We start from the raw sequence: 26,879 nt of genomic DNA on the forward strand, positions 1-26,879 counted from the left end.
CTTCCCCCAACCCCAGGAGAAAAACAACAACAACAAAAAGTACACAAAATGTGCAGAAAAACCTAACCAAATAGTGGAACAGAAAACAAAGAAAATGTATCTAAACATATCAAAAGATAATTAGACATCATTGATTAAATGTGATGATAATTTCCTTTTAAAATGTTCTAAGGATAACGAGCTCTTGATAACCTCTTGTACACCACGATATCTGAGGGAGTACAAGCCATGTTTTGTTTTGTAGAAAGGCAGGTGAAGATGATTAACCTGTCTAGAATTATGTGAATGAATTTGAGAATTAGATTTAAAGAAGTTGCTAAACGATGATGGTAAAGAAGAAGGCAGGAACATATATTTATATATAAACACACATATCTGAGGAATATTTATGTCATAAACTGAAAGAATGTTCAGTTTCCTGAAGAGTGGAGCAGAAGCCTCCTTAGAGTTTGACAAAGTTGCCAATCTTACAAATCGTTTTTTGCAGCAAATAATGATTGAGTATATCTTACCATTGACACATTATGATTTCTTTTTAATTACATATTATAGAATAATATAAAGTGGTACTGCTGTTGACACAGATAAGCTCCAGGCCCCATGCACTTCAGGGGTTAACTGGTTTGTGCTAATTTAATTGAAAAAGAGTTTGGTAATATATATCACTAAAGCATAAATATCAATTGACATACTAAATTGCTGGAAGGTTATAGTGCTTTATTACCTGACCTGGAAGCCCTGTCCTAAGCAGGGCCACTGTGTCAAAATCTAATTTTAGACCTTAATCTGTTCAGTTTTGTGCTTAGACTATATGTTGGCTAAATTAATATATTAATTACATCTACCACAGAGCAAATCTGGAGCTATGTATACCAACATATAGACAAACTACACATTGCACTGAGACTACAGAGCCTCAGCAGATAATTCCCCCAGCTGGGACCCAATTGCAGTTTAATCCCATTACTATACATCTTTTTTTTGTGATTTGTTTACTATTCAGTTTCTATTGTAAGTATGCAAGTCAACCGTCTGCTGAAGTCCTTTGGTTGCATGTCCCGCATTTAAGTCCAGTCTCTTACAACCCGGGATATCTCAAAAGTGGAAAAGTTTCAAAATAACAATTGGCCAGATGATGGCGCCAAAAGCCCTTCACATTTCTAATGTGAGCTGTCTCGGTCTCTTCCTGTCATTACCACCTTTAAAAGCTTACACATAGTGACACTATTCAGTGTGTTTAAATGATGTGCACTGAAATAAAAGTGTTCAAAATATTGATGATATAATTTTAAAAAAATAATATCGAATCATACAGTGTGTCTATATTGTTGTGATTATGATTATGATGATTATGGTGATGATTATGATTATTACTATTACTATAATTATTAGCTAAACCCCGCACGTCCTGTACAGACAGACAGACAGACAGGATGCACTACTACTACTGTACTGTGTGTTTGTGTGTAAATGAAACCCCTCCCATCAGAGGAGGACAGCGGATGACAGATGATGCGCGCTGTGCGCAAAGCTGAAAAGAAGGAGCTCGCGGTGCAGACAGAGCGCACTCCACAGCGTGCGCACACACACTGACATCCATCCATACATCCAGAGCAGACGGACGCATCATATACGCTCCTATCTATCTGCTGTATGGGAAAGGAAATGGAGTTGAAATAAGCGCACTACTTTACCTTATGGACTGAATGCAGTATAACTGACTGTCGCTTTGGATTTCTCAACTTTACGCGCAGACACTTGGAGAAAGAAAAAATGTGGAGATACACCAACTTGTTCGCCTGTCTGCTGGTTTTGTGCAAGGATGCGTCTTCAATGAGCAAGGTAAGAAAAGACACCAAACAGGCGAGTTTCACAAACAAAGTTATGTTATACTTAGTTTATTTTTCCAGGTGAATTATTGCATTCTAATGTTTAATCACTGAAGATTCAGTCATTATAGTAGGTTATTCCACCCCTATTGTGCTCAACCTCACCTCTTCCGTATCATGGTGCCTCTGCCTCAGACAAATAAGTGACTTGACCAACATTTTCCTGTCAGACCTCTAAATTTCCTGTTTAAAAACCGGCAGATGTTTCAGGCTGTGTGTCATTTTTTTATGATTCGAGGTAATCATCCCAATGAGGGGCTTTTGTGTGTGACATGAGTAACAATGGGTTTATGTAATGATAACCTTCAGTGTGTGCCAGCAGAGTGTGGGAGAGATGGCACCCAGTGGGGTAACAGTAATATCTGGCTGGCCTTGTTTGCACAGCTGCTGGACTCCTGTAGCCCCTCACTCTCCCTCAGCCTAATCCAACTCTATACACACACACACAGACACACACACGCACACACACATACACACACACACACACACACACATGCACACTACCAGAAGACAAAATGCATGTACAGTACACATTATAAGGCCAAAGGCTCTGTCGCATATGTATGGCCAAGTATGGTGTGTGACTGTCTGCTCTGGATACAATCAGAGGCCAAAACAGCAGCGATGTCAGAGCAAACACCCCATAGTAGTACTACTATGATAGGAATTGGTAGTTGTATTTATAGTAGCAGCAATTACTACTAATGACAACTGTGATAGAAGCCGCATGTGGTTGTAAAAGTATTTGCAGAATACTATGTGTCTGGTTTGGTCTATAGGCCCCTTATAGTGCCAATGAAGGGAATCCTTAATGCATCTTACAACAATATTTTAGACAATAGATTTCTTGCAACTTTGTGGAAGAACAGTTTGTGTTTTTCTGTTTCAACATGACGATGCTCCCGAGCACAAACACAGCCCCATGAAGAAATAATTTCCCATGTTTGGTGTGGAAGAACGTGATTGCCCCCCGTCCAACACCTTTGGGATGAAAACTGGAACACACTGGACTGTGAGTCAGACCTGATCAGCCAACATCAGTGTTAATGCTCTTGTTACCTGAATATGCATTTATAAAGTGCATATCTAGTCTTCTGACCACTCAAAGCGCTTTACATTACATGTCAGCATTCACCCATTCACACACACATTCATACACTGATGGCAGAGGATGCCATGCAAGGTGCCAACCTGCCCATCAGGATCTAATCGAAATACTCATTCACACACTGATGGCACAGCCTTCGGGAGCAGTTTGGGGTTGAGTATCTTGTCTTAAACATGTGGACTGGAGGAGCCAGGGATCAAACCGCCAACCTTCCGACTGGTGGGCGACCCGCTCTTCAAATCCTGTCATGTATCTACTGTCAACTCATTAATAAAAAGGTATAAAGTGCCCCCCAAAAAGTCTTTTAAAGATTCAATCAAAATAGAATAAAAATCCTGCATATTAATGCTAAAGACATTAGAATCAGTTCAGGTGAAAAGTTTTGTAAAAGCAACTGAAGGTTTTATAGTAACTCCGTTGTTTTTTAGTTTTACATCTCACAACAACACCATTCCTCATCATGCAGCAGTGTCACAGCTCCAGTCTTGTAGCCAGTGGAGATGCCCAGTCAGAGTGTCTGTAGCCAAACTGGTGGCACTGGCATTAATGCGAGACAAAGCCCGCTTAGAGGGGGGCATGGAGGGCACCGGAGGGTGTCGTGGGAACCGGCGCGTGCACCTGCTTCGTGTTCTGGTTGTAAACAACCCCGAGGACAATCGGGGCAAGGTCAGTCGGAGGCTAGAGAGAAGGAAACAGCAGACTGGGGATGCTCAGTCTGCCTCAAAGAAATAGCAGCAGAGATGATTAAATATATATTCACTTACAGGTGCCGTATAGGTGCGTTATAGCCATAGATGATTGCCACAGTGTAAACAACATTTTGTCATGCCATGTTATGCCAACATGCCTTTGTTTAATAGGGGATGTCACATGGGGCTTGATGAAGGTTCAACATTATGAGTCTGCAGAATCAAGTCTCTCTGTTTGTGGTTAAAACAAAGCTGCAAGCTGTTGGAAATGAGAGAGACTAATACCTCAATCACACTGAGCCAGTGACCCGGGAATAACACGCTTTTGGTGTCAGTGTGAATGGGTCAACATTCACCATACGACCCAGGTGCACGGCCATGCACATGACCAGGGTTTTACACAGGTCTGATGTTGCTTGGCTTTGGTACAAAGTGGTTGATATTATATTTTAGGCTGCTCTCCTCCATAGAGGTTCTCCTCCACATTACCTTAACTAATTCAACGTTCCCTCATTAAATCAATATGCATGTTATGCCAAAACCACAGTGAGTGTGTTGTATAACCATTTTTTTAATCAGTGTAATGAAGCGGTTCACTTGCAGGTCCACAACACTTATCACAAGCTGTTAGTTACAATACAGCCTTGCTTTTATTACCGGCTCATTTGCAGTCCACATGTTCCCAAATTGTGTATTTGAAAGTATCGTCGGCCTTTCTTTTTCTCAGGCTTCTATGCCTTCACATAGCTCGGGACGTTTTCTCCCTCTATGTAGATCCCTTAATCCTCGAGAGCAAGATTTATGATCACAGATGCGTTTAAAACATTTTTTGTCTCTTATCTGGAGTATATACGTCCTAATTGTATGGTCTACAGGAAAGTCTCATGACATCTCTCTCAGGCACCATCTCCCTAGCGTATACTATGATGGTGTTGATGGCTGGAGTCATGTTGGAGGTCCCTGATTAACATCCCCAGAAAATACATCCATATTCTTACTGCACAGTACAATTTACGTGCAATTTCAACGTTCAGTGTCAGTGCAGGAAGTAATGTGATCTATATACAGCAACAGAAAGTAACGGTGTGGGGGTTAAGGTGGTGGTGGTGTAGAAGAACATCTTATTCTGTGGCTGTGTGAGAGGAAATAACTCTCCACACCAGAAGGTGTCAGTAGTCTGTATTCGTCATTCAAAACGGGAAACCGGAAGACCGAGGACTGCGGATATATGAGCCGTTGTTATGATACGTAACAATATATGAGCCGTTGTTATGATACGTAGATGAAACAAAGCAGTGTTTGCCGACCATTTTCACGCCACTCTCATTCACCACTTAGCTTCATTACAGACGTCAATGTCGTGAAAATAGTGGTGTTGGAATGATCAGATGAGATGAAGATGAAAAATGAGAAGAACCTTTTGTGTTTTTCCTCTAGACTTCATTCGTTTGCTTGCTTTCCTCACTTCCGTTTCTCTTCTCGTACTCTGATTCGCTTAAACTGAACAGCCAATCAGAGTGATTTCTCTCACCAATGATCTCCACCGCCGATTTAACATGCTGAAACGGCAGGAAAAACCGCAGACATGGGCAGACTAGAGCCGACGGTGCAGGACACACCACAAAATCTAGACCAGCAGACGCTCACCGACGGCCCAATACTGTCCGACGGTCGAACGTCGGCTCGGTGTGTCAGGGCCTTCAGAGAAGTGGCTGACTATCTTACAAACAGACTTAATAATGTTTAATATATTGCTTGTAGTATGGATGTAGATCACACAGTCTGTGGTCTGTGGTGTAGATCAGATAATGTACTGTGGCTGCAGTATACAGTAGCATGCTTTTATTGTATCAGAGTCTCCTTACTGAAACACAAATTCAATGTAATTTTGTTATAGAAAACAAACGTTTAATGTATTTTTGAGCAGATGTCATGCTAGACAATACATATTCCTTTATTGGCTTAGATAAATGGCCATGATTAGCATCTGCACCATTATATTAATCAACTGTTGGCGCTTGTTCTTCCAGGTAACACTACCCACCTTAACGTTTTAGCTGAAAATGTTCAATATTTATTTATTTTTTTGTTTGCTCAATAAATGGAGTACAGTATCGTTCACTGGGCACTGATACAGTGCAGCTTTTTTAACATCTGCTGCTGCAACAAATCATCTGGAGAAAACGCATTGGCAACGACTATCATTCCACTCATCGTTGAGGTCACCAGACACACACTAATAATTAGTGTCTCTTTGTGCTTGTGAATGGATTCTTATAGCATGTGGGTTTTATTAGGGAGCCATATTGACTTGATTTGTATTTGTGTGTTTTCCGAGGATTTTCACCCTCAAAGCAGACTGATGATTTGATCGTAGGAAATTAAGCAAATGTGGAAATGTGTAAAAACTTTACTGTGGCTAGAGAGGAACTTCAACATAAATAATTCATTCATTCATTTTAGTATGATAAATACTCTTTTTCTCATTTTTGTGTCATGATGTGCCGTGAAGACTGCAAAGTTCAGAGAGTGTCCGGAACACATAAACAGACCCAGCAGGAATGTAGATATGTACCTGCAAAAGCAGCAAGTGCTTGATACACTTTGTGTTCAGCTAATTAACATCCCCGTGCTAATGTTGTTGTTTATAGTCTGAGCCACCGAGCGACCTCATGGTTCATCTCCAGACTGGAGGCTTTAATAGAATCCCCCCTTTGTACCAAGTTAATCTTTACAGTGGCACAGTAAGACTGTTTATCATAAGCACCGCTAATTAGATTAAAAATCCAGCAAGACTCTTTGGACTGGAATGTGGACCCCGGTTTTGGTCTTGAGTACCCTTGACAGGAGACGAAGTGGGTTTTAAAGGGGTAGTCCGTCCTTTAAAAATCACAAGCTTGATGGGCTTAAGACTGATTAGAATTGCCTCTTTGTGCATTTGTGGGGAAAAAAAAGTAGTTCAAAAAGCAAAGAGCGGGGGGTTGAATTAGCTGCAGGTCATAGCAGGATTCGCAGCACTGATGTTTGTGTTTGAAGGTTGGAACATGCAGCCAAACATTCAAGCTTTGCCATAGGACACCTGGATACAGTTGTCCCGGTGATTACCCCAGCTGGCAAAGCACTAAAAAGGAGAGGATATCCTTGTTTATATGAACAAGGCTGCAGATACAGTGCTACTGAAACACTGACTTCAACCCGGAGGCTAACAAATGCTGCAGCCATTGTGTATCACATCTTGTGTTTTTAGCAATCCCGAGCACAATTGGGGTTTCACTTCATCACTGTCAGGGAGAGTTAGCCCGTTAAATGCTGCAGCGGTTGATCTAATGGAGCTCTTTTCCTCCCATTGTGCAGACATGAGTTCAAGTTTGAGCCGTGTTCTTTCTGACCTGAAACTTGACTGCACTTGAGAGGTCAAAGCCAAAGACTCAAAGCTCAAAGCATGCGTTAAATACTCCGTACTCTTAATTATTAGCACTCTTAATTGTGTTGCCTGTTCTCATGCTGGTAGGTCAGCTTGGCTTGAGATGCTGGACGGTCAGTTAGGCTTACCTGCACATATGATTTGACAGCTGCTCTGATCGCAGAATGATTTTTCAAGATAAGATGCTGACAAATCTTTCTCCTGCAGTGAAAGCATGCGAGGTAATGATTTAGTCCTTCTTGACTAGACAAAACAAGAAGTACCAAAGTAAATCTGGCTGGAATTTCTCAGACTCCTCCAATTTAAAGCAACTTAAGCTGATGTTGCTATGCAGCCGTCGGTGTTTGGCTGGGGTTGAACAATGCAGCTCAGCATGGCCGTGGGCATAGCCTCTGTTAAAGAAGTCTAATCTGCTAATCCACTCTGTTTTCATGTGGCTGTAGGATTTGTCAACCTACTGCCTTTTCGCTTGACATGGGTCAGGATTGGCCCGGCTCTGGAAACAGGAGTCCTGCCCCATATCAGACCCCCTCCCACTATGTCCGCAGTAATGGAGGGGAAAGCACACACCCCTGCACATCTTCCCCCATCACTCAGCCTGCATTCCTTCACTAATGAGCCCCCACCACCACCACCTCTTCCACTCCTCCCCCCTTACCTTCAGCCTGCTGCTATCCTACTAAAAGACTTCCTAAATTGTTGAAATTGTACTTACGGAAAGCCATTAAATAACAAACATGACCAACTCCCGAAGCCGTAATTCGACCAACCTCACCCGTTGTTTCTGTCATGGTCATGTAATCATATTCCCCATCATGTATCATTTATTGTTATTTTGTCCATCATCTTTAACGGGATAATTAATTATATTGCACTTCTATAAATCTGGATGACTCATTAGAGATAGATTGGAAAAAGAATGGTCAAAATCGATGTAGCAGAGGCCGAGACATCCTGACTTTTCTAGTATGGGTCAAGCTCAAAATACGCTGGATCCTGCATTTCCCATAATACCACCAATCGAATCTTTTCGTCGGGACAACCTTGGTGATATCATGAGAGTTTTGTTTTAGGCTCAACAAGCTTCTCCAGAGCCAAAGAAGACATTACTGCAGCAAAGACTGAGTAGTATTCCCCATAATTGACCTATATTTGTACAATTAGTGGGGTGGCCCTTTGTTGTAGGAAGGGCCTGGAAATCAACAAATACTTTGTGAAAGATGTGTCTCCATTATTAATACAGTAACCCAATGTAGGGCTGCAACTAGCTGTTGTTTTAATTACTGAATAATCTGCTGATTAATCGTTAAGTCTGTAAAATGTCAGAAGATAGTGACAAATATCTATCCCATTTTCCCAAAGTCCAATGTGATTTATGCAAATGTCTTGTTTTGTCAGACCAACAGTCTAAAAGTCCAAAGATGTTTAGTTAAAGGTGCTAAATTCGATATCCCAGAGCATTAATATAGCAGCAAACAATTATTTGCTATGTAAAGATATAGAGGAGTAATGTCTACCTGAGCAGAGAATGAAGTCACTCTCGCTCTGTGTGTGTTGTAAGCCGAGCTTCTCCGTGCTTTGTTGACAGAGCTCTCATATGGTGTTTACAGCTGATAACTCCATTCCAACCCAAGGTGCAGTCGCGGAAGTGTAGCGACACCCTCTGGTTTCACCTTAGGTAAACACTGTTATCTCTGAACAGCACTTCGCCATTTTTATTGAGAGGAAATAGAGATGCTCCCAATCCCGTATTTAGCACCTTTAAAGGTGCAGTGTGTAGGATTTGGCAGCATCTAGCGGTGAGGTTGCAGATTGCAACCCACTGAATCTTTTCCAGTGTGTGAAGCGTACGGTGGCCAACATGTGAAGATGTGAATGGCCCTATCTGGAGCCGGTGATTGGTTTCTCCGTTCTGAGCTCCGTAAACGGCTCATTCTAAGGTAACAAAACACAACGGTTCTTATTTTCAGGTGATTATAAACTAAAGAAAACATATACTTATTAATATTATATTCCATTTCTGCAAATAGAGCCTCCTAAATGCTACACACTGGTGCTTTAACAGTGCTATAACAGAAAAAAGCAGCAAATAGTCACGATTGAGAAGTCGATTTTAAACCTCTTTTCCACATTTTGGAAAAAGTCCTTGCAAAGACAGAATGGTTCAGTTCCCGTCTCTCCAAAATGGTGACCCTTCTGTCTTTGTAAGGATGTTTTCCAAGATATGGAAACTGTAGAAGCTTCTACAAATGTCTTCTGAGAGCACTACCTCCTTACTTTAGTCACATGAGGACAGGACCTTAGTTTGTTACGTAACATACCTACTTAACTAACAGCAGTTACATAACAAACTTAATTTTATTACATAACAAACGTACCTATTTTAACTAGGGCTGTCAATCGATTAAAATATTTAATCATGATTAATCGCAAATGAATCACACATTTTGTATCTCTTCAAAATGTACCTGTGCTGTGTTTGTGTGACAGCTCAGACGCTGACTGATCTCCGCAGTTAAAACTCCAGTGTCCCTCCTGTTTTTCCTCTTGCCTCTTTAAGCTAATGAACTGGAGTCATAAATCCTTTGAATTGGATACGCGTCTCACGTAGAGTGAGTGTGGAATGTCTGCTCAGGCTGCCATGCATTACTTCCTGTTTATTACTGTAAGTGAGCCATGACCCAAAGCTCTGCCATCATACGTGGCAGCCAAAGGCCAGCTGATTATTCCCAATCCTTATGAGTTATGTTTGTCTCTGAGGTTTTCATCTGAGTCACACCTGCTAACATTCAAAACACGGGAAGTGTGTGGTTCTTTTTCAGGATGACTTTCCTTCCTTTGCTTTTGTTTGCCTACAATAAAACATTTTATGAATAACTCATGTAAGTCCAGCAGGGATTAGTTACTGATGTAATGGATGAATCTGGCGACTGCTTTGTGTGTTCTGCGATCTAGCTGCGCCGCCATTTGGCTACTGTGGTGGCAAGTCGCAGTGACTCAAAGTGTCTGCTTACCGTGTTAACTGGTGACTTTCAGCCGATTGCGTCCGTGGTTGCTCGTAGTAACTTACATATATGATCGGTGTAGATAATAAACACAGATGAGTATGTATTTAAAAATGGATTTAAGTCAAATTGAAGGCTTTTACGAGGACACCTACATGTTCTGTTCGTGTTTTCAACAGCTGCCTTTACTATGAGCAATCACGAAGCATTCAGCTGACAGTCACAAGTTAACACGGTTAGCAGACACTTTCCGCCAAGCACGAATTAAGAATGCAGAGGCCCATGGGCTACAAAATCTTGGCACCTGGCATGATGGAACAAATCGCTGTGGGCCGCGGCATTGGTGAGCCGCGGCATTGGTGAGCCGGTGGACCGTTTAGCGGTCAAAAGTAACGTTACATAGCAAGTAAAGGTAAAAGTAGAAAATTGTACACTTCTTAGGAGAGCTTGCAATTTGCGACTGCGAATGGCGACTTGTTTACTTCTACTTGTATTCCCCCAGATTCTCGTATAGATGACAGTTTATGGGTTTGGATAAATATAAAGTGTAATCCAGGTCATTGATATCGAAGTCTGATGTGTTAAATTCTTTCTCAGCCCGGAATAGTACCACAATAAAGAAACATTTCATGCATTTAAGAGATATTCAAAATACCTTTTTTCTTTTGATTTGAAAATGGGACAATTGACATTCTGTCTTCCAGATCTTTGGGGAGACGGAGCCTGTCCGGATGACGTCAGAGGGCTCAGACTGCCGCTGTAAGTGCATCATGCGCCCGCTAAGCAAGGATGCCTGCGCGCGGCTGCGGAGTGGCAGCGTGCGCGTGGAGGACTTCTACACGGTGGAGACAGTCAGCTCCGGATCCGACTGTAAGTGCTCGTGCACGGCCCCGCCGTCCTCCCTCAACCCCTGTGAGAACGAGTGGAAAATGGAGAAGCTGAAGAAACAGGCCCCCGAGTTACTGAAGGTGAGGAGATGAAACTTAAAGCTGCTATAGAATATTTCTGTCATCATAGCATAAAGGATCTATAATTTAATAAATATGTACTTTACTTAAAGCCCCTCTAGTGACAATGTTTATTACACTTCAGAATTGTAAGTTTGGAAAAACCCACTTACAGTTTGGTTAGTGTAAGAGCCTTGTCAACAGTGAAATATGCCCTATGTGATGTTTCTTCTGTACAAGAAATGGTGGCACGAGACAAAAGGTCAGGAGGTCACCTAAATCATTTGAAATGATCCTCTTTCACTGATGAATACCAAGACCAGTCTGACCAGCAGTTGTTGAGATGTACCTTGCTCTGGACCAAAATGCTGACTATACATAAACAGATAATGTAGATCTAACACGTTTATGTAAATTAACGATGAACAGGATGAATTAAAAAAATAAACTGCAACTTTTTTGATAATTGATTAATAGTTTGAATCAATTTTCAAGCACAAATGCCAAACATTTGCTGGTTCCAACTTCTCAAATGTAAGGATGTGCTGCTTGTCTTTGTCTCATATGAAAGTAAACCAAATACCTTGTATTTTGGACTGTGTTGGACAGTATAAGCAATTAGATTTTTCACTGTTTTCTGACATTTTGTTAACAAAATGATTAATTGAGAAAATAATCAACAAATTATTCAATTATGAAAATAATTGATGACTGCAGTGCTGTCCATTGCAGTCCTTGGTACCAGCCACAAAGGACAAAAGTAGTCAGAGCAAAAGCCACAAATAATACCAAGTTCATACCTCTATATTTTGCGGTAAAATTAAATCAATAAAATAATCCATAATCCACGTATGGAAATTGAAATGTGTTGTTAGAGGATGAAATGCAATAAGGTTTAGAGTGATTAAATACAACTAGAATTTAAGCCAACACATAGAATAGCAAAATAAGCTGTAAACTAGTACTAAAGAACAAACAAATTGAAATACCCCAGCAGTCTAAGTACATGTTTCACTTGTGAATAGAACTAAAAGAAAAGCAATTCAATGAGAAGAAAAGTCCCCTCCAGTTTAAAAAGATCATTCTTCAACTCTCTGTGACCCGGCTACAGTTGTATGAACATCTTTTGTGAACACGTCAGCACATCTCTGCACATACCTAAAACACACTTTCATTTTTCACAGGCAAGAGAAGCACGCTATGTACCATATGAAGCAAAAGGTAGTTCCAGATGTCTGACTCCACTTTAAACTTTAGATTAGGCCAATACATCTCCGAAGGAAATGATTTCATTGAAAAGGAAAGGTCTAAGATAATTAAGATGGACTCTGAATGAACCCCATGAGAGCAATCAGTGTGGATGTCAATAGTAGTAATCAGAGTAAATGTTTTACTGCGGTTGAACAGAAGCACATAAAGCTGTCAGGTTTGTGTTCAGGAGATGTTGAATGACGCTAGTGCTTCTCCTTTTATGGCATGAATGAGCAGCTCCACTCTATGGTGGACCTCCTGGAGGGAACACTTTACAGCATGGATCTAATGAAGGTCCACTCCTACATCAACAAGGTGATGTCTCAGATGAACACCCTAGAAGAGGTAGGCAAACACCTAAACTCATGCACTTCCTCATATCATTATAATGAAAGGGTTGCTAGGAAACACATTATTGAAAGTTGGTTTATTTAACTTTACATACGAGCTTATGTCATCCAATGGATTGTGATTGCTGTGATAATGGTGATGTTATCTTGCAGACAATCAAGACAAATCTTACGCGAGAGAATGAGTTTGTTCGAGACAGCATGGTGACCCTCACCAGCCAGTTTAAGAGATATGAGAACTACTCCAACATTATGATGAGCATCAAGAAGGAGATCTCCAGCCTCAGCCTGCAGCTGCTACAGAAAGACTCGTCTGAGAGCAAATCACAGGTTGGAAGAAACACTTTCTGTGCTGTTGTATACACATGTTAGCATTAATTAGTAGTATTGTAGTACTGATAATACACAAAGAGACACAAAATTACCACAAAGATACATAGAATGAAAACAAAGAGACAAACAACGATTACAAAGAGACAGAAAAATGACTACAAAGAGACACAAAACGACCACAAAGAGACACAAAATGACAGCAAAGAGACACAAAATAACAACAAAGCAACACAAAATGACCACAAAGAGACACAAAATGACCACAAAGAGACACAAAATGACTACAAAGAGACAAAATGACAACAAAGAGACACAAAATGACAACAAAGAGATACAAAATGACAACAAAGAGACACAAAATGACTACATAGAGACTCAAAATGACCACAAAGAAACATAAAACAACTACAAAGAGACACAAAATTACCACAAAGAAACACAAAGTGACCACAAACAGACACAAAAGGACCTCAAAGAGGCACAAAATGGCTACAGTGGGACACTAAATAACAACATAGAGACACAAAATGACCACAAAGATACACAAAATGACAACAAAGAGACACAAAAAGACCACAGAGAGATACGTAATTTCTCGCTGTTTATACTACATCAGTTACTCTGACCGTCTAATAATGACGTGGATGGGTTTACATCGGTCAACGCGTCTCATACAGATGCTAAAGGATGCCCCAGTATCAGAGGACGAGGGGCACTGACGAAGCATCGCTATTCAAAGAATTGTCATGCAACGGTTCGTATGATATCTTAAATCTGAATCTGAATATATAATTTACTTTATAAATTTTATTAAAAAAAAACTTCCGTCTTCACAGGAAACTACTTCCTTAGGTCTAGGCAATAAAACAACTTAGCAAACAACTTAGTTAGGCTTAGCGAAAGATAGCCGTGGTCAGGATTAGGCAATAAAATAACTTTGGTTTAGAAAAGATAGACTTGTTAGGATGAGGCAATTTAAACTACTTAGGTTTAGAAAAGATAGACTTGGTTAGGATTAGGCAATAAAACTACTTCATTGGGTTTAGGCAACAAAACTACTTAACTACAAAGGAAAAGATCGTGGTTTGGCTTAAAATAACTCTAGAAGTGGCGTAACTTAAGTACGCAAGTTACATGACAAATACATCAACACTGACTTCTGGTTTCACACGGGAATGAACACCAGTCTCCGGATAATATACTGTATGTTTTCTTTTAACACACTGTGAGGCATTATCAATAGAGATATCACATGTCACAAATTTTGCACATACCTAGAAGGTACACTAGCAAAACACACTCTTTCATAAGCATAGTCAACATATAAGCCCACAAGCCAATATTGCCAAGTGTCCTGACATAACCACAATGTCATGTTTACAGGACACTAATGGTGAGAAAACCAAGGAGGCTGTAAAAACACCCAACAAAAAGACCCCTGCAGCCAAACTCCCCAAACCGCCGAAAGAAAAGGTCGTAAAGCCTAAGAAAGAGGTCAATAAACCTGGGAAGCCGGCCAAGCCTGACCCTACGGCCAAAGCCAAGGTGGTTGGCAACCAGCCTGGTGTGGTGAGGGGCATCACGTACTACAAGGCTGCCAAGACCGACGAGGACGACCACAGAGGAGGTGAGAGTTTTCAGCTTGACTGGGACACTCTGTATAGTGATGTGTTCATAGAGAGCCACCCTCTCCGAGCTAAAGCAAACACTGTGCTCGTACTTTAGCTGAGTTTGCACTCCCATCTGTGTGCGATCATCTGTGCGTGATCCCTTGTGGGTGTTGAAAATGATCCAAATTTGTTTCTTCAGCAATCTAATCTAACCCCACATGACACTTTGCTGGACCAGGATCAACCAGCAGCCACAGAGTCAGAGTCAAGATCTTTATTAGGTGATTTAGTTTCCCATAGAGGACAATATAAAGTGTGAGATAAGGCTGCAATTGTGTTACAAATTTGACACTTAGCGCAAGGCAATAAAACAGCATTAATAAATAAAACAACATTGTTGCGTGGCACACAAGATCCACTCAATACAAGATTTATTGTTGTTTTTAGTAAAGCTGGTGTTCTCCAGCGCAGGATTGGATTGCTGGTGCGCATTCAGCGAAGAGGAAATCCAAATCTTTTATTGACAAAATATATGGAGCTGATGGAATGCTGTCTCAATGGAGCGCTGCCATGTCCATGACATGCCTCGGCTTCACTCCTCGCAACAATGTGTGGGGACCCTCACCAATGCAGAGAAAACATTTCCTGACTCCTTCCAATCCTCTTTAAGTCTAGTTGAGTGAATAGGTATGCTGCGTTTGCACAGGGCACACGCACATGACGCTGTCAGACCGTGTGTTCTGCCATGTATATGAACCTCAGCGAGCCCAGCCACCCTTGTCAAATCACTGCAAACCAGTCGGCTGCATTTCCATAATCTCTGGCAAAGAGCAGGATGCAGCTTGATACACCTTTATGCTTTTTCCTGAAATGCCTCTCTTCAAATTTAGTTACAGTGACATTGTACTGGGAAATACCCAGTGTAACCACAGTTCTCTACTGCTGGCCACTGAGCAGCTGAGTTGGTTAGTTGGAGTTCAGCGATTTGCTCGGTGGCACCTCAGTGGAAGTTGTAGGAAGAGAGGAAATGTTACACGCTTACTTTACCTGCCTCCACTCGTTTTTATTCCAGCCTGCAAACTTGAATCAGTAACCATGACAACTGACACAAGTTGCATTACCACTGCATGATAATAACGGATGTTCCAATACCTTATTGGGGTGGCTGTGGCTCAGAGGTAGAATGGGTTGTCCACCAATCGGATAGGTAGCTAAAGAGTGACCCATCTTGCTTCTTTCTAATCTCTGTTGAGAGTTGCACATGCGCAGTAGCGATCGGGCAGGATGTACGGATTGGGTAGCAAGTGACACATGTTGTTGTTGTTCCTGTGTAGTGTAAATGAGCTGATAATTGATACGATAACGTGATATTGGATCGATGCATATTCTCGCATACTCGACGATATCCGATCCAGCATTTTAGGCTGTATCGGAAGCATTTCTGATACTGGTATCGGTATCGGAACAACTCTAATGTTAATACTGCAATAAGTGCAGATTGATTTGAAAAGTCTGCCCTGCATTATCATGCAACTAGAATGCAACTTTGACAATGATAAAAGCAAATACATTGTTCCTTGGTTCATTTTCAAAAACCTAAAAGATTATGATGTTGTTTGGAAAATGATTAGCAGTAATGTTAAGAATAAAGGATTGGACAGATAGACTATAGCATGCAAAACAGCTAGCATGGTCCTTTAAAAACTACTTCAATATCTTCATCACAGCATCAAAATGTTTTAAAAGGGTCTTTGATCTGTGACAAAAGTAGTACAATGTGCATCCCATCTGCTTGACAGAACGCAGATGGATGACATGTCCGTTTACAATGATCTCATGTCCTCTTTCATTGTCTCCACATAGAGCCATTAGCTACACTCAGATACGATGGATACGATGGTTGTAACAGATTTGTTTCTTTAGTTTGGAAATGTGTGTTACATTTAAATTCCAGGTAGAATTTAAAACTCCTTAAATCATCTTACGGTAAAATATTGAATAGCTCTCTGAAACCTCCAACTGTTAATTATAAGAAAAAAACTTCTCAGAATATAATTTCTACTCCCTTATCAGGTCCACGTGTTCAGTTAGTGTAGGCGTCTCGGGAGGATGCACTGCCTGTGTAGCACGGCTGTGATCTCCCCACATCTGTCTGGCAGCACAGGATATCAGAGTACGAGGACCATACGGAGAGCAGACTCTCTTACTCTGCTAAGACTATTTGATTCAGCCTGCTGTCTTTTTTACAGCAGACCATAAGTGACTATAAAAGCCTGAGACAAAAAAACAAGAAGCAAGAGTTTTACCAATGGGTTTTTGAGATTTTCCAAAAAGATGATCGTATTCAGTGTTTTAATCAATTTTATCCCAAACCTCTGCAACAGTGTTTGGATTTAGAACATCAAAGGACACTAAAGGGTTCAGGATGATTAACCTCTAGACCCATCCTTTAAAAAAAAAACCCATCCTAACCCTGTTTTGGTAATTTTCCCCAGCTGTTTTGTTACCACCTCTCAGTGGGATTGTAGATGAATTTAGTCCATAAATCTGTAACTTTTTTTCCTTTGAAGAACCGTTATATAGCTAACATTATTGGAAGATATATAAGGTTGCAAAATGCAAGATGGTGTTTAGTGGCGAAACAGGTCAAGCAGCAAAATCACCTTCTGAAGGGTGTTGTGTCTAGAAGGGAACCAGCAAAGTGGGGAAACTCTTTTTGAGAGATTTGTTAAGGTTATAGGCATTGACCTCGAATGGTTAAGGTTAGGATAGGTCGTCGGGCAGCAAGTCTTCGTGAGACTTTTTGCAAGTTTTTGCAGATCTCAGGACAGATTTTGCAATTTGCGGTTTCCCTTCTAGACACGACCCTTCCGAGAAAGAGATAGTTTTGAGTAATGGAGAATAGTTCAACAGTCTACGTGGTTGTCAATGAATATTGTTTGTCATGGTTTTCATTGACAAAATGAAAACTGGCTGTTAGCACTTCATTTCAAACACACTGAGACCATAACACGCTCCATTTAAAGCCACATATAATAATAATATTAGGTTGCAGCTGTAAATAACATTATGAAGCATCTTGCTCCTATTTTTGGTTAAAAGCAACATGTGGCCTCAGTATTGTCTATTAAGAAACCAGTTCAAGCTAATGGGTTGGGTTAGGAAGGAAAGAGGAGGATGAAGTTCAGAGAAGAGGAAGGAAGTTAGTGTTCTCTGTGTTCTGCACACAGTGCACAATAATGTGTCCTGCTGTCGAGGAGGAGTCATACTGTATGTTCTCTACAGTGAATGAAAGGTTTCAAATCCCTTTTTATAAGGCAGTTAAAAGACAATATCTCCACACAGTACTGGAACTAATGTAACCATCTGCTGTATTTTGAATGAAAGAGAGCTTTGGTAGAATCTTAACTCTGAACGTCTCCTCCCCCCCTCCCCAGACCATTCCAAAACGTACACAGTCCATCACATCACGGAAAACCAGTCAGAGGATGGAGGAGCTGAAATGGTCCTGGAAACCATTGAGGCCACCGTGGCCGAACCCGTTGCCACCTCTGCCGTTCCCTCCACGACAACTACTACCACCACCGCCACCACCACAACTACCACCACTACTACACCCACTACTATCACCACACAAAGTACACCAGCATCGGAAAGACCAGCTCCGACCATCGTGCTGGTGCTGGACAACTCCAACAACAACAGTCGGCCCTCTCTCCACAGAGCAGGTTCGTATTAATACTCCTCTGTGATTAAGATCAGAGTTCTGTTGCAGGCTGTGATTGCAGTGACAGAGGCCAATTTAGCAGCAGAAAAGCATGTAGGTTCACTCTGCCAAGAAATGTACAAGTGTGAAATCGATTTTAAGCCCCATGTTAATGTTAAGTGGTTCTCTCCCACGAGTTCATGTTGAATATTCTGTTTCTTCCAGGGAAGATCTTAAACTGTGAAGGGACTCTAGCATCCATTGACCAGCCAGAGAAGCAGCACAGTTATGGGCGCAACGAGGGAGCCTGGATGAAGGATCCCCTGGCTAAAGACGGCAAGATCTACGTCACTAACTATTACTATGGCAACAACTTGGTGGAGTTCCGCAACCTGGAAAACTTCAAGCAAGGTGGGATTCAATTAGGTCTTTTTAAAAATTGCCCATATATTTACGTCTGATGCCAGGGATTAACAGGAGTCCCGCCATAGATACAGGTTTTGATTCTTAGTTCACCCAAGCAACGCTAGACGAATGAATCATACATGATCAGGCAATGTCCTGCAGCGGTGCCATAATTGGGGGAGGGGGCAGCTTTGAATGACGTAGGCTAATAGAGTGTTTCCCACAGGATTTTGTGAGACTGTGGTGGGTGGACATGCTCCAAGAACATTTTGAAAATGTTAAAGTTAAATGCATCAATCTGGTGCACTTTGAGAGCACGGCGAGGTCCGGGCGAGGATTGCTGTAAAACTCACGGTTGGGCCTTTCCAAGCAGACCTCGGCTGCGGCATATTGGACGACGTGCCCGGCGAGGGTCGGCCCACCAGTTGAGAAGTGTAAAAATATTTTGGGTTCATTATGAAACTGTAGCGCGCTGGATGTCAGATCACTTTGATTTCATTTGAATTAGGCCACACAATGGTTCATTATGATTAGACAAAGATCCACAGCACACTCTGCTCCGCCGGTTTCAAAATGCGGATAAATATATTATTCAGTACTTTCTTATTGGGCATCAACGTAGGTCGGGAAAAAAATAGACTTGAAGCGTAAATAAACGCCTCAGTTCAGGTTGCGGTTAACGTGAGACTCAGCTGAGACGGAGCCGTGCAGACAGCAGCTGATACAGTGATTAGTGACCTTAAAAAGAAAGTGGGACGGGGCCATAAAGTGGGGGGGGCCAATGGCCCCTTGTTGGCCCCCTACTTCCAACGCCCATGGTGTCCTGCTTTAATTATATTCCCCACAGAAAGTGTTTCACTTCACTTACAAAGCTGGAGTTACATCCCAGTAACTGAATAGACCACTCCCGTACAATGGTCATTCATACACCGTGACCAATCTATTATTGGGCCGTTGTAGTACTGATGTGTGGTTGCATTTTTGAGGAGGCGGATGACAGCTACGATATGGCCTAAGGCAGATGTTTTCTAACTGACTGAGAGGCATGCCTCCCAGGGGGGGTGCAGGAAAATTGAGGAGAGGGCAGAGGGAGAGAGGTGAGGCGAAGATACTGCATGAGTGTAGCAGTGGCTGTGACACACAGCTCATCGAGGCAAGTACAGAGCTCTAAGGGGAGACACCAACGGTGAATGGGGTAAAAAAATTTAACTAATAGATATCACCATGAAACTTCCCCATTTGATTACTTACATTAAGGCAATTCTTTTTTGTATTACAAGTTTTTTGAAAATGTATGTTTAAACATGCAAATGGGGCATTATCTCATCAAATATGTGGTAATTTGCATACATTTCCTGAACAGTAATCTGAACATTGGATAAAGTCAGGTTCAAAATTCTTGTTTCATTTTGCTGACATAATAGAGTCAAATATTTTCACAGAGGGAACTTTGGATATCTATTTGTATCACTCCATAAATCAGAAAATACTGTCAACAACCATAAAAAAAATACATTTTTGCCATGTTTTTAGGAATAAAATATATAAATCTGACTATGAATGATATATGAACAAACCCCTCCGTAAAAAAAAAACCTTCAGAAAACAGTTAGGAATGAAATGGAAAGTTTGGTGAATGTAAGTGCTACTGAAGTAGAGAGTTCAGAGAAAAAAATCATTTTGAGAGAACGGCCTTGTATTGTAAAATTCAATACATTTTGCAAGACACTACAGGGGAGTAGGGTAAAAACAAAATACTGACAGATATCACTACAAAACTTCCCCAATTGATTAAGACGATTATTTCTTTCTATAGTTTTGTAAGTTTTCCAAAATGTTATGTTTAAATATGCAAATGGGTATTATGTAATGCTAACTTTTGGTGAATTTAGGAGAAATTTACAGTCGCAAATAGACAAAATGTAGTAAATTGAACACCTAAATGTGTATTTTGGATGCTTTCTTTCCACTAGTATGGAACAGACATGTTATAGAAGCAAAATAGCCCAAAAACCCCAAATTGACCAGTCAGTGCATGAAAAAACATGTTTTGCCTGGGGTGTCATAGCAAAATGAAACGTTTATCAATCCAAGAGCATTGCAGCCTGAAACTATGAGCAGGAGAGGAGGGTATTGTGATTTGGTTTGGGGGAGGGAGGGTTCCACAGTGTCAGACTTTGACAACCCCTGGCCTACACCATAGCTTTGAAGCCATATGCAGCTAAGCTCTGACCCCTCAACACACAACCATAAACCTTTATAGTCTGAGGCGCACATTATCCTTTCTACGTTCAAATAGCCACGAGGATCCGGGTTGCATGTATCCTATTTGGTGTTTATCAGGGCCTCTTGAGAATGACATATACTTACAGGTACATTTCCTTGGTCAAAAATCAAGGATCATTTTACTAATAGCCATAGCTAAACAGCCTAAATGTTCCTTGTCCACCGTTACCTATGATTTACAGAATAGAAAAAGTTTTCTCACTTAAATAGCCGTTATCCATCAGTCCACAGTCTGTATCATGACATCCTGTGCTTGAACCTTTACAGAGACGTATGGGGACAACTAAAATAAAATGTGGCCTCTCTGATTGGCTTTATTTCGCTTGCGCACAAAACTGTGTAGATTCATTTGTACTCATAATACTGCACAAACTCAAACACACAGTGTAACCCCATCTAATCCACTTAGAACAACACCCTTAGGCCATGACTACGCAATGGAACATTTGCTGTCCAATCAAACATAACCATATCTGTCCTTCACTGGAGACTCACTGAAAGCCTGTGTTAATAAAGATAAAGTGACACAACATTAAGCTAGGTCTGGTTTAGCTATAGCCCAAGATTTGGGGCTGAGAAATCAAAGTTTGAAAAGCCTTAATAATAGATGAAGTAGTAAAAATTGTTGAACACCAACACCAATATTTTGGGATTAAGTAGTCATTTTTACATGACAAGACGTTTTATTTCAGTGTTTACAGACTGACACATATCTTCACTTTTATATCTATTTCATCATCTAACTCAAAACATCGTTATTATCCCAGCACCCTGGTCTAGCTCTAGTATCACCCTGTTTTAATGTTTGGCTGTGTTTTCTCTAATAACATCGATGACACTGATTCATGTTGATTATCCAACGGGCTCCGTGAGACTGATGAGATCTGTGGAATGTAGGTCTTCATTGTTTCATGGCTCCGGTGGGTGGGAAAATCAACCTTCTTCCACATCCAAATCAACTGAGGAATTGGATTACACTCTCTGAGAGAGTTAAGATGATCTCCCCTCGTAGGACCTGGCTTGTTGATCTAGATGTGTTTGGACAATGGGCCTTCTAAATGCACTTACATGCGAGACGTCCTGCAGTGCGGTGAGCTCACAGCTGTGTGCGGATGACTAGGTATTTGGAGTGGCAGTGATGCCTGCTGTTCCCCGACATGTGCTCTGGCCTTTCCTTTGAACTGGGCACAGCGGAGAGGGATTAAGAGTGTGGGCTGGCCTTATGGACGGGGATGGTGGGGGGGAGCGGTTGTTCCATTGCACGTTGTTTTTGTCCTTCACTGGGCTTTTCCATTTATTATCATTATCTAAATCAGACTTCCTGCGGTTGGAAGGTTAGGATAGCAGATAGGATGTGATTAGAAAACGACACCTACAGTATACAACGTGTTTGTTCGGGAGTGAACTACTAAACAAACTGTGTCACTGTCACATGAAGCCAGTGTGTACACAGTCTGGCATTGTAAAAACATTGTCATTGGCGCTATGAAGTGCATAATATCAGCTTTGCACACACAGTGTTGAATGTATCCAACACATAATCCTGCTTATTGTATTGGCTGGCTGTTGACCAAACACATTTTAAATGTTTTAAAATGATTTTATGACAAGCTAGATTTACCATCAAGTTGGTTCCTCAGAACTGTTTTAGAAGAGTTGCTTTTTGGGGGCAAAATTCAAGTCAATTCACAAGGAATCATAAAGAAACTGCATGTCAGTTGAACGTCTTGCAGACCTGAGCGTTTGAACAGCATGTTGAACATGTTCCTGTCATAGTTGTGTTGATAATGTTGTTTGCATAGCTGAGACCATGCTCTTTCAATGCATACCTTTTATGTTATGGGATATTATCTGGCCAAAACACAAGTCTTCGGTGTTTTCGCTTTCAAGCCTCACGTCAAGTCTTTAGAGCGTCTAGTTTGAAGCAAGTTGTTATGTCATGGCCTGGTTCGAGACCTCTGAATCGCCCCGTGTATGTATGTTTGTGAAGGGATGTTAGAGTCCTGCATTGTTTATTACTCAATCCGAAAATCCAGGATGGAGTCTGCCTGTTGCTAACATGCAATTGAGCACATAGCTAGCTAGTGTACCTGCATCTGACAACCTCCCAATGTAGCTTCCTTTACGGGGCACCGTAGCCAAGCCATTTCTCAGAGTAAGGGTGTTCATCTGTTCTACAGCTAACTATAAAATAAATAAAGCCAATAAAGCTGATTCTAATATCAAAATCCAGTTGTATCAGAGGTGAAATAGTGGTCCATTTTGTGCAACAGAATGTGTTCATTGGCAAATGAAAATTGAGTTTTCATCCATGCTTTATAATAAATAAATGCTAATGTGATATTCTTGTTTATCGTAGGCCGATGGAGCAACCTCTTCAAACTGCCTTACAACTGGATAGGCACAGGCCATGTGGTTTATAATGGAGCCTTCTACTACAACAGAGCCTTCACCAAGAACATCATCAAGTACGATCTGAGGATGCGATACGTGGCGGCCTGGACACTGCTGCACGACGTGGTTTACGAGGACACCACCCCCTGGAAATGGAGGGGCCACTCGGACATTGACTTTGCAGTGGACGAAAGCGGCCTGTGGGTGATCTACCCTTCGATGGACTATGACTACAACCAGCAGGAGGTGATCATCATCAGTAAACTTGATCCCGGAGACCTGTCGTTGAAAAAGGAAACGACCTGGAGGACGGGTCTCAAGCGGAACTCCTACGGAAACTGCTTCATCATCTGCGGTGTCTTGTACGCCGTCAATGTGTACAACCAAAAGGAGGGCGAGGTGAATTATGCTTATGACACCCACACCAACACTGCAGCCATCCCACGCCTGCCCTTCACCAATGAGTACTCCTACACCACGCAGATTGATTACAACCCCAAGGAGAAGGTTTTGTACGCCTGGGATAATGGCCATCAGCTCTTATATCGGATAAACTTTGTCGACCAGTGAGCATAGCTAGTTTGTGCTACAGCTCAGCTCACAGTAGGCCTGCCAGTATGGCACCTCAATAGAAAGATGCTCAGTATTTGACAGCCTAGAAGCAGCCATATTGGACTCAGGACAAAAGGACAAACCTACACCAGCCTTCCAGTAACAGTGCACGCTATTCAAACACCTGACCTCACAGTGTACCAAACATACGCCATGCCTCGGGATGTGACTGTACAACATGTTAATAGAATGGACAGTGAACACTGAAAATAATCTCACAGGTTGAGTTAAAGCTCGTAGGGCATATCTTAGGAAAGCAATAGAGATTTCTTTATATGTTCATCTATGAAATGTCAGCAGGCTGGCTAACTAGCAGATGGATAGATAGCTATAAATGGTTAGTTTAAAATAGGCATAGCATGTGTTACATCATGTGAATGCACGATGGTGGATTTTGTATCCAATTTCTTACAGTGGAGTCACGACCACTATAGACGGGGGGGGGAATGGTTACAACAACCAACAACTCTTTAAACGTACAATAATGGCCCTGAGTGTCGCATTAACAGACACATCTGCTAATGAGACAATAGTTTAAAAAGCTGCTACAAAGTTAAGAAGTGAAATAATCAAGAGTCATTGGGAATATATCGTCCTGTGGAAAGGAGACACTTACAATACTGTATGTCAAGAAATTGACCATAGAGTATGTGCAAATTGGTTGGATTTGGCAGAAAAAGCTTTGCTCTTTGAGGGAGGTCTTAAAGAATCCAAACAGCAACAAGGATTCTGCTGGGAGGACTAATCTCCCCTGAAATAAACACATACATGAACTTTAGATGTTAGTGAAGTCAATGGTACGAAACCTTGACACCTAAATTTGGGCTGTTCAGCAGCAGCAAACCGTCTTGACAGTGCTGACCTTTGACGAGTCCTAAATGGAGGAAGCTATTTAACTTATTACTAGCTGTGTTTCACCATCCACTTTAATTGAACCCTCCTCTGCCACAGTACACAGTCCTGCGAGTAGTCGCTATGTCACCAAGCCTCTATAACACTGCCGATTTCATGAGGACATGTGGATGAACTTCCCTGTGCCACTTTCAGGTGCGATCGGGTCTTAACAGTGAAAAGCATCGGATTATATCCTCTTCAGCTGGTTGCCAAGGAGCTGATGAATGAGCCATTGATGGTGAAGCATTAATGGAACAGCTGATCGGCATTGATGTGACTTCAGTGCCCTACCGTAAAACTGTGCTCTATTTTTTCAGTCAAGAGTTTTCTTGAAGCTAGCATCTGGTTGGAGGAAATGCAGCATAGGAAATGTGCATTTCATTTCTATACAGCCAGTGTTATTTGGTTCCACCACCCAACATTTAACTCAACCAATGAGATTATTTCTAGCTCCAGAGTAGTTCTCCTTCTGAGAAATGTTTGTTAAACTAAACTATTGTTTCACTCGCCCATCTACTCCATCCTATCACCAAGCACTTTGATCACAAATCTGCTTTGATTATTATTCCGGCCTCACGATGCTTCCTGTCTCTTCTTTGCCATTGATGTTGTTTTAAGGAATGTGTTGAATATAATATGAACTCCAAAAACAAAACAATGTACACAAATTTCTAAGCTTAAGATTTTTTTATACATATTTACATGAATTCATTTGACAATATGATACAGCTTCTTTTTTTTCTAATTTCCATGCATCTTGATGAATTTCTATGTTGTTGTATTAAAATATGCAGCTTTCATCATTGTTAATAACATTTGCGTAACCACTACATTTGTTGTAGTGTTGTTGAGTATTTGAACGTGTTCACCTCGATGGAGATTAACAACCGTGATTATTCATGCTAATACAAAAAGGTGTACTATACCATTAGCTGTGCCACCTACCCTAATGGGCACCATAAACCATGAATGTTTTTACTTTTGACAATGACTGACAGTACTGTGTGAGGCTGTCACGTTCTCACTCCCAACTCGTCAAATACAGTTTTAAAGTTAAATACAGTTTTGCTAGTGTCAATTTCGGCTTGTACATGCATACTCTTTTCAAAATAAATACAGGACACAACTTGGTTAGTTTAAGGCAACAAAAACTTGGTTAGGTTTGAGAAAAGATCACAGTTTGGGGTAAAATAAGTATGTTTGTTATGTAGTTAAGTAGGCTACGTTACGTAAGCGATGTAGTAACATTACATAACTTAAAATAAGTCAATGTTGACTTTTGGTTTGCGTTCTCCTTGGTGAAAGTTCTGTGTTTTTGGACCCAACCATCTGCCCGATCTGCTCCCTACGCAACCTTTATCACTCTTCATACTACGTAACCTCACTTCCTCCTTTACTCCCACCATAACTACGGCCACATAGAGCGTCATAGATTGACTCGTATAGGGCCACTGACCAAGCTGCCGTATTTGACGAGTTGGGAGTGAGAATGGGGCTGGTGAGGCACATAATGGGAATGGTAAGCTTTAACACACATGAGGTAACTCTTGCAGCACTTAATAGTGTTGATTTGGTCTTGTTAATGATTCACAACCACATTATTTAGCCTGAATTATCAAAGAGTGTTTTGTTAAGTTTATTCATAATAAAAAAAAAGGCATGCTGATTGCAATAAAGTTATTTGTTCAATTGCAAGGTATACCACTATACATAAATGTCATGAAATGTAACTCAACACTTGAAACCAGCTGTGTGTGTGTGTCTGTGCTCCATTATAAACTCCATTATAAAAGTCTGTTGTGAGCCTTTACTGAATAAGCCAATCCGCAGTGACCCAGTAAATGCCATGGGATAGCTGGACTCGCCTTGCCCACTTCGTGTTGAAGGGATGATGACTCAGATTTTCTGACTTTTGGATTACAAAACTCTCATGAGTTAGTATTGGGGTAAAGGTCGCCATGCTCTGCTTGATCTCA

The 26,879-nt window shown here is 41.2% G+C and overlaps 1 protein-coding gene across 1 annotated transcript; it reads left to right on the top strand.

Moving 5' to 3' along the window:
• Positions 1 to 1,504: 1,504 nt before the first annotated feature.
• On the top strand, positions 1,505 to 26,698 carry olfml2a (olfactomedin-like 2A). The gene is made up of 8 exons (XM_074637474.1): positions 1,505 to 1,842; positions 10,820 to 11,083; positions 12,551 to 12,658; positions 12,817 to 12,993; positions 14,380 to 14,623; positions 18,044 to 18,334; positions 18,538 to 18,723; positions 23,363 to 26,698. Exons 1-8 carry the CDS (start codon positions 1,774 to 1,776, stop codon positions 23,965 to 23,967), a joined length of 1,944 nt encoding a protein of 647 aa, XP_074493575.1. The 5' UTR covers positions 1,505 to 1,773; the 3' UTR covers positions 23,968 to 26,698.
• Positions 26,699 to 26,879: the final 181 nt, after the last annotated feature.

This window comes from Sebastes fasciatus, chromosome 6 (genome assembly GCF_043250625.1).
Source record: "Sebastes fasciatus isolate fSebFas1 chromosome 6, fSebFas1.pri, whole genome shotgun sequence".
Taxonomy (NCBI): Eukaryota; Metazoa; Chordata; class Actinopteri; order Perciformes; family Sebastidae; genus Sebastes; species Sebastes fasciatus.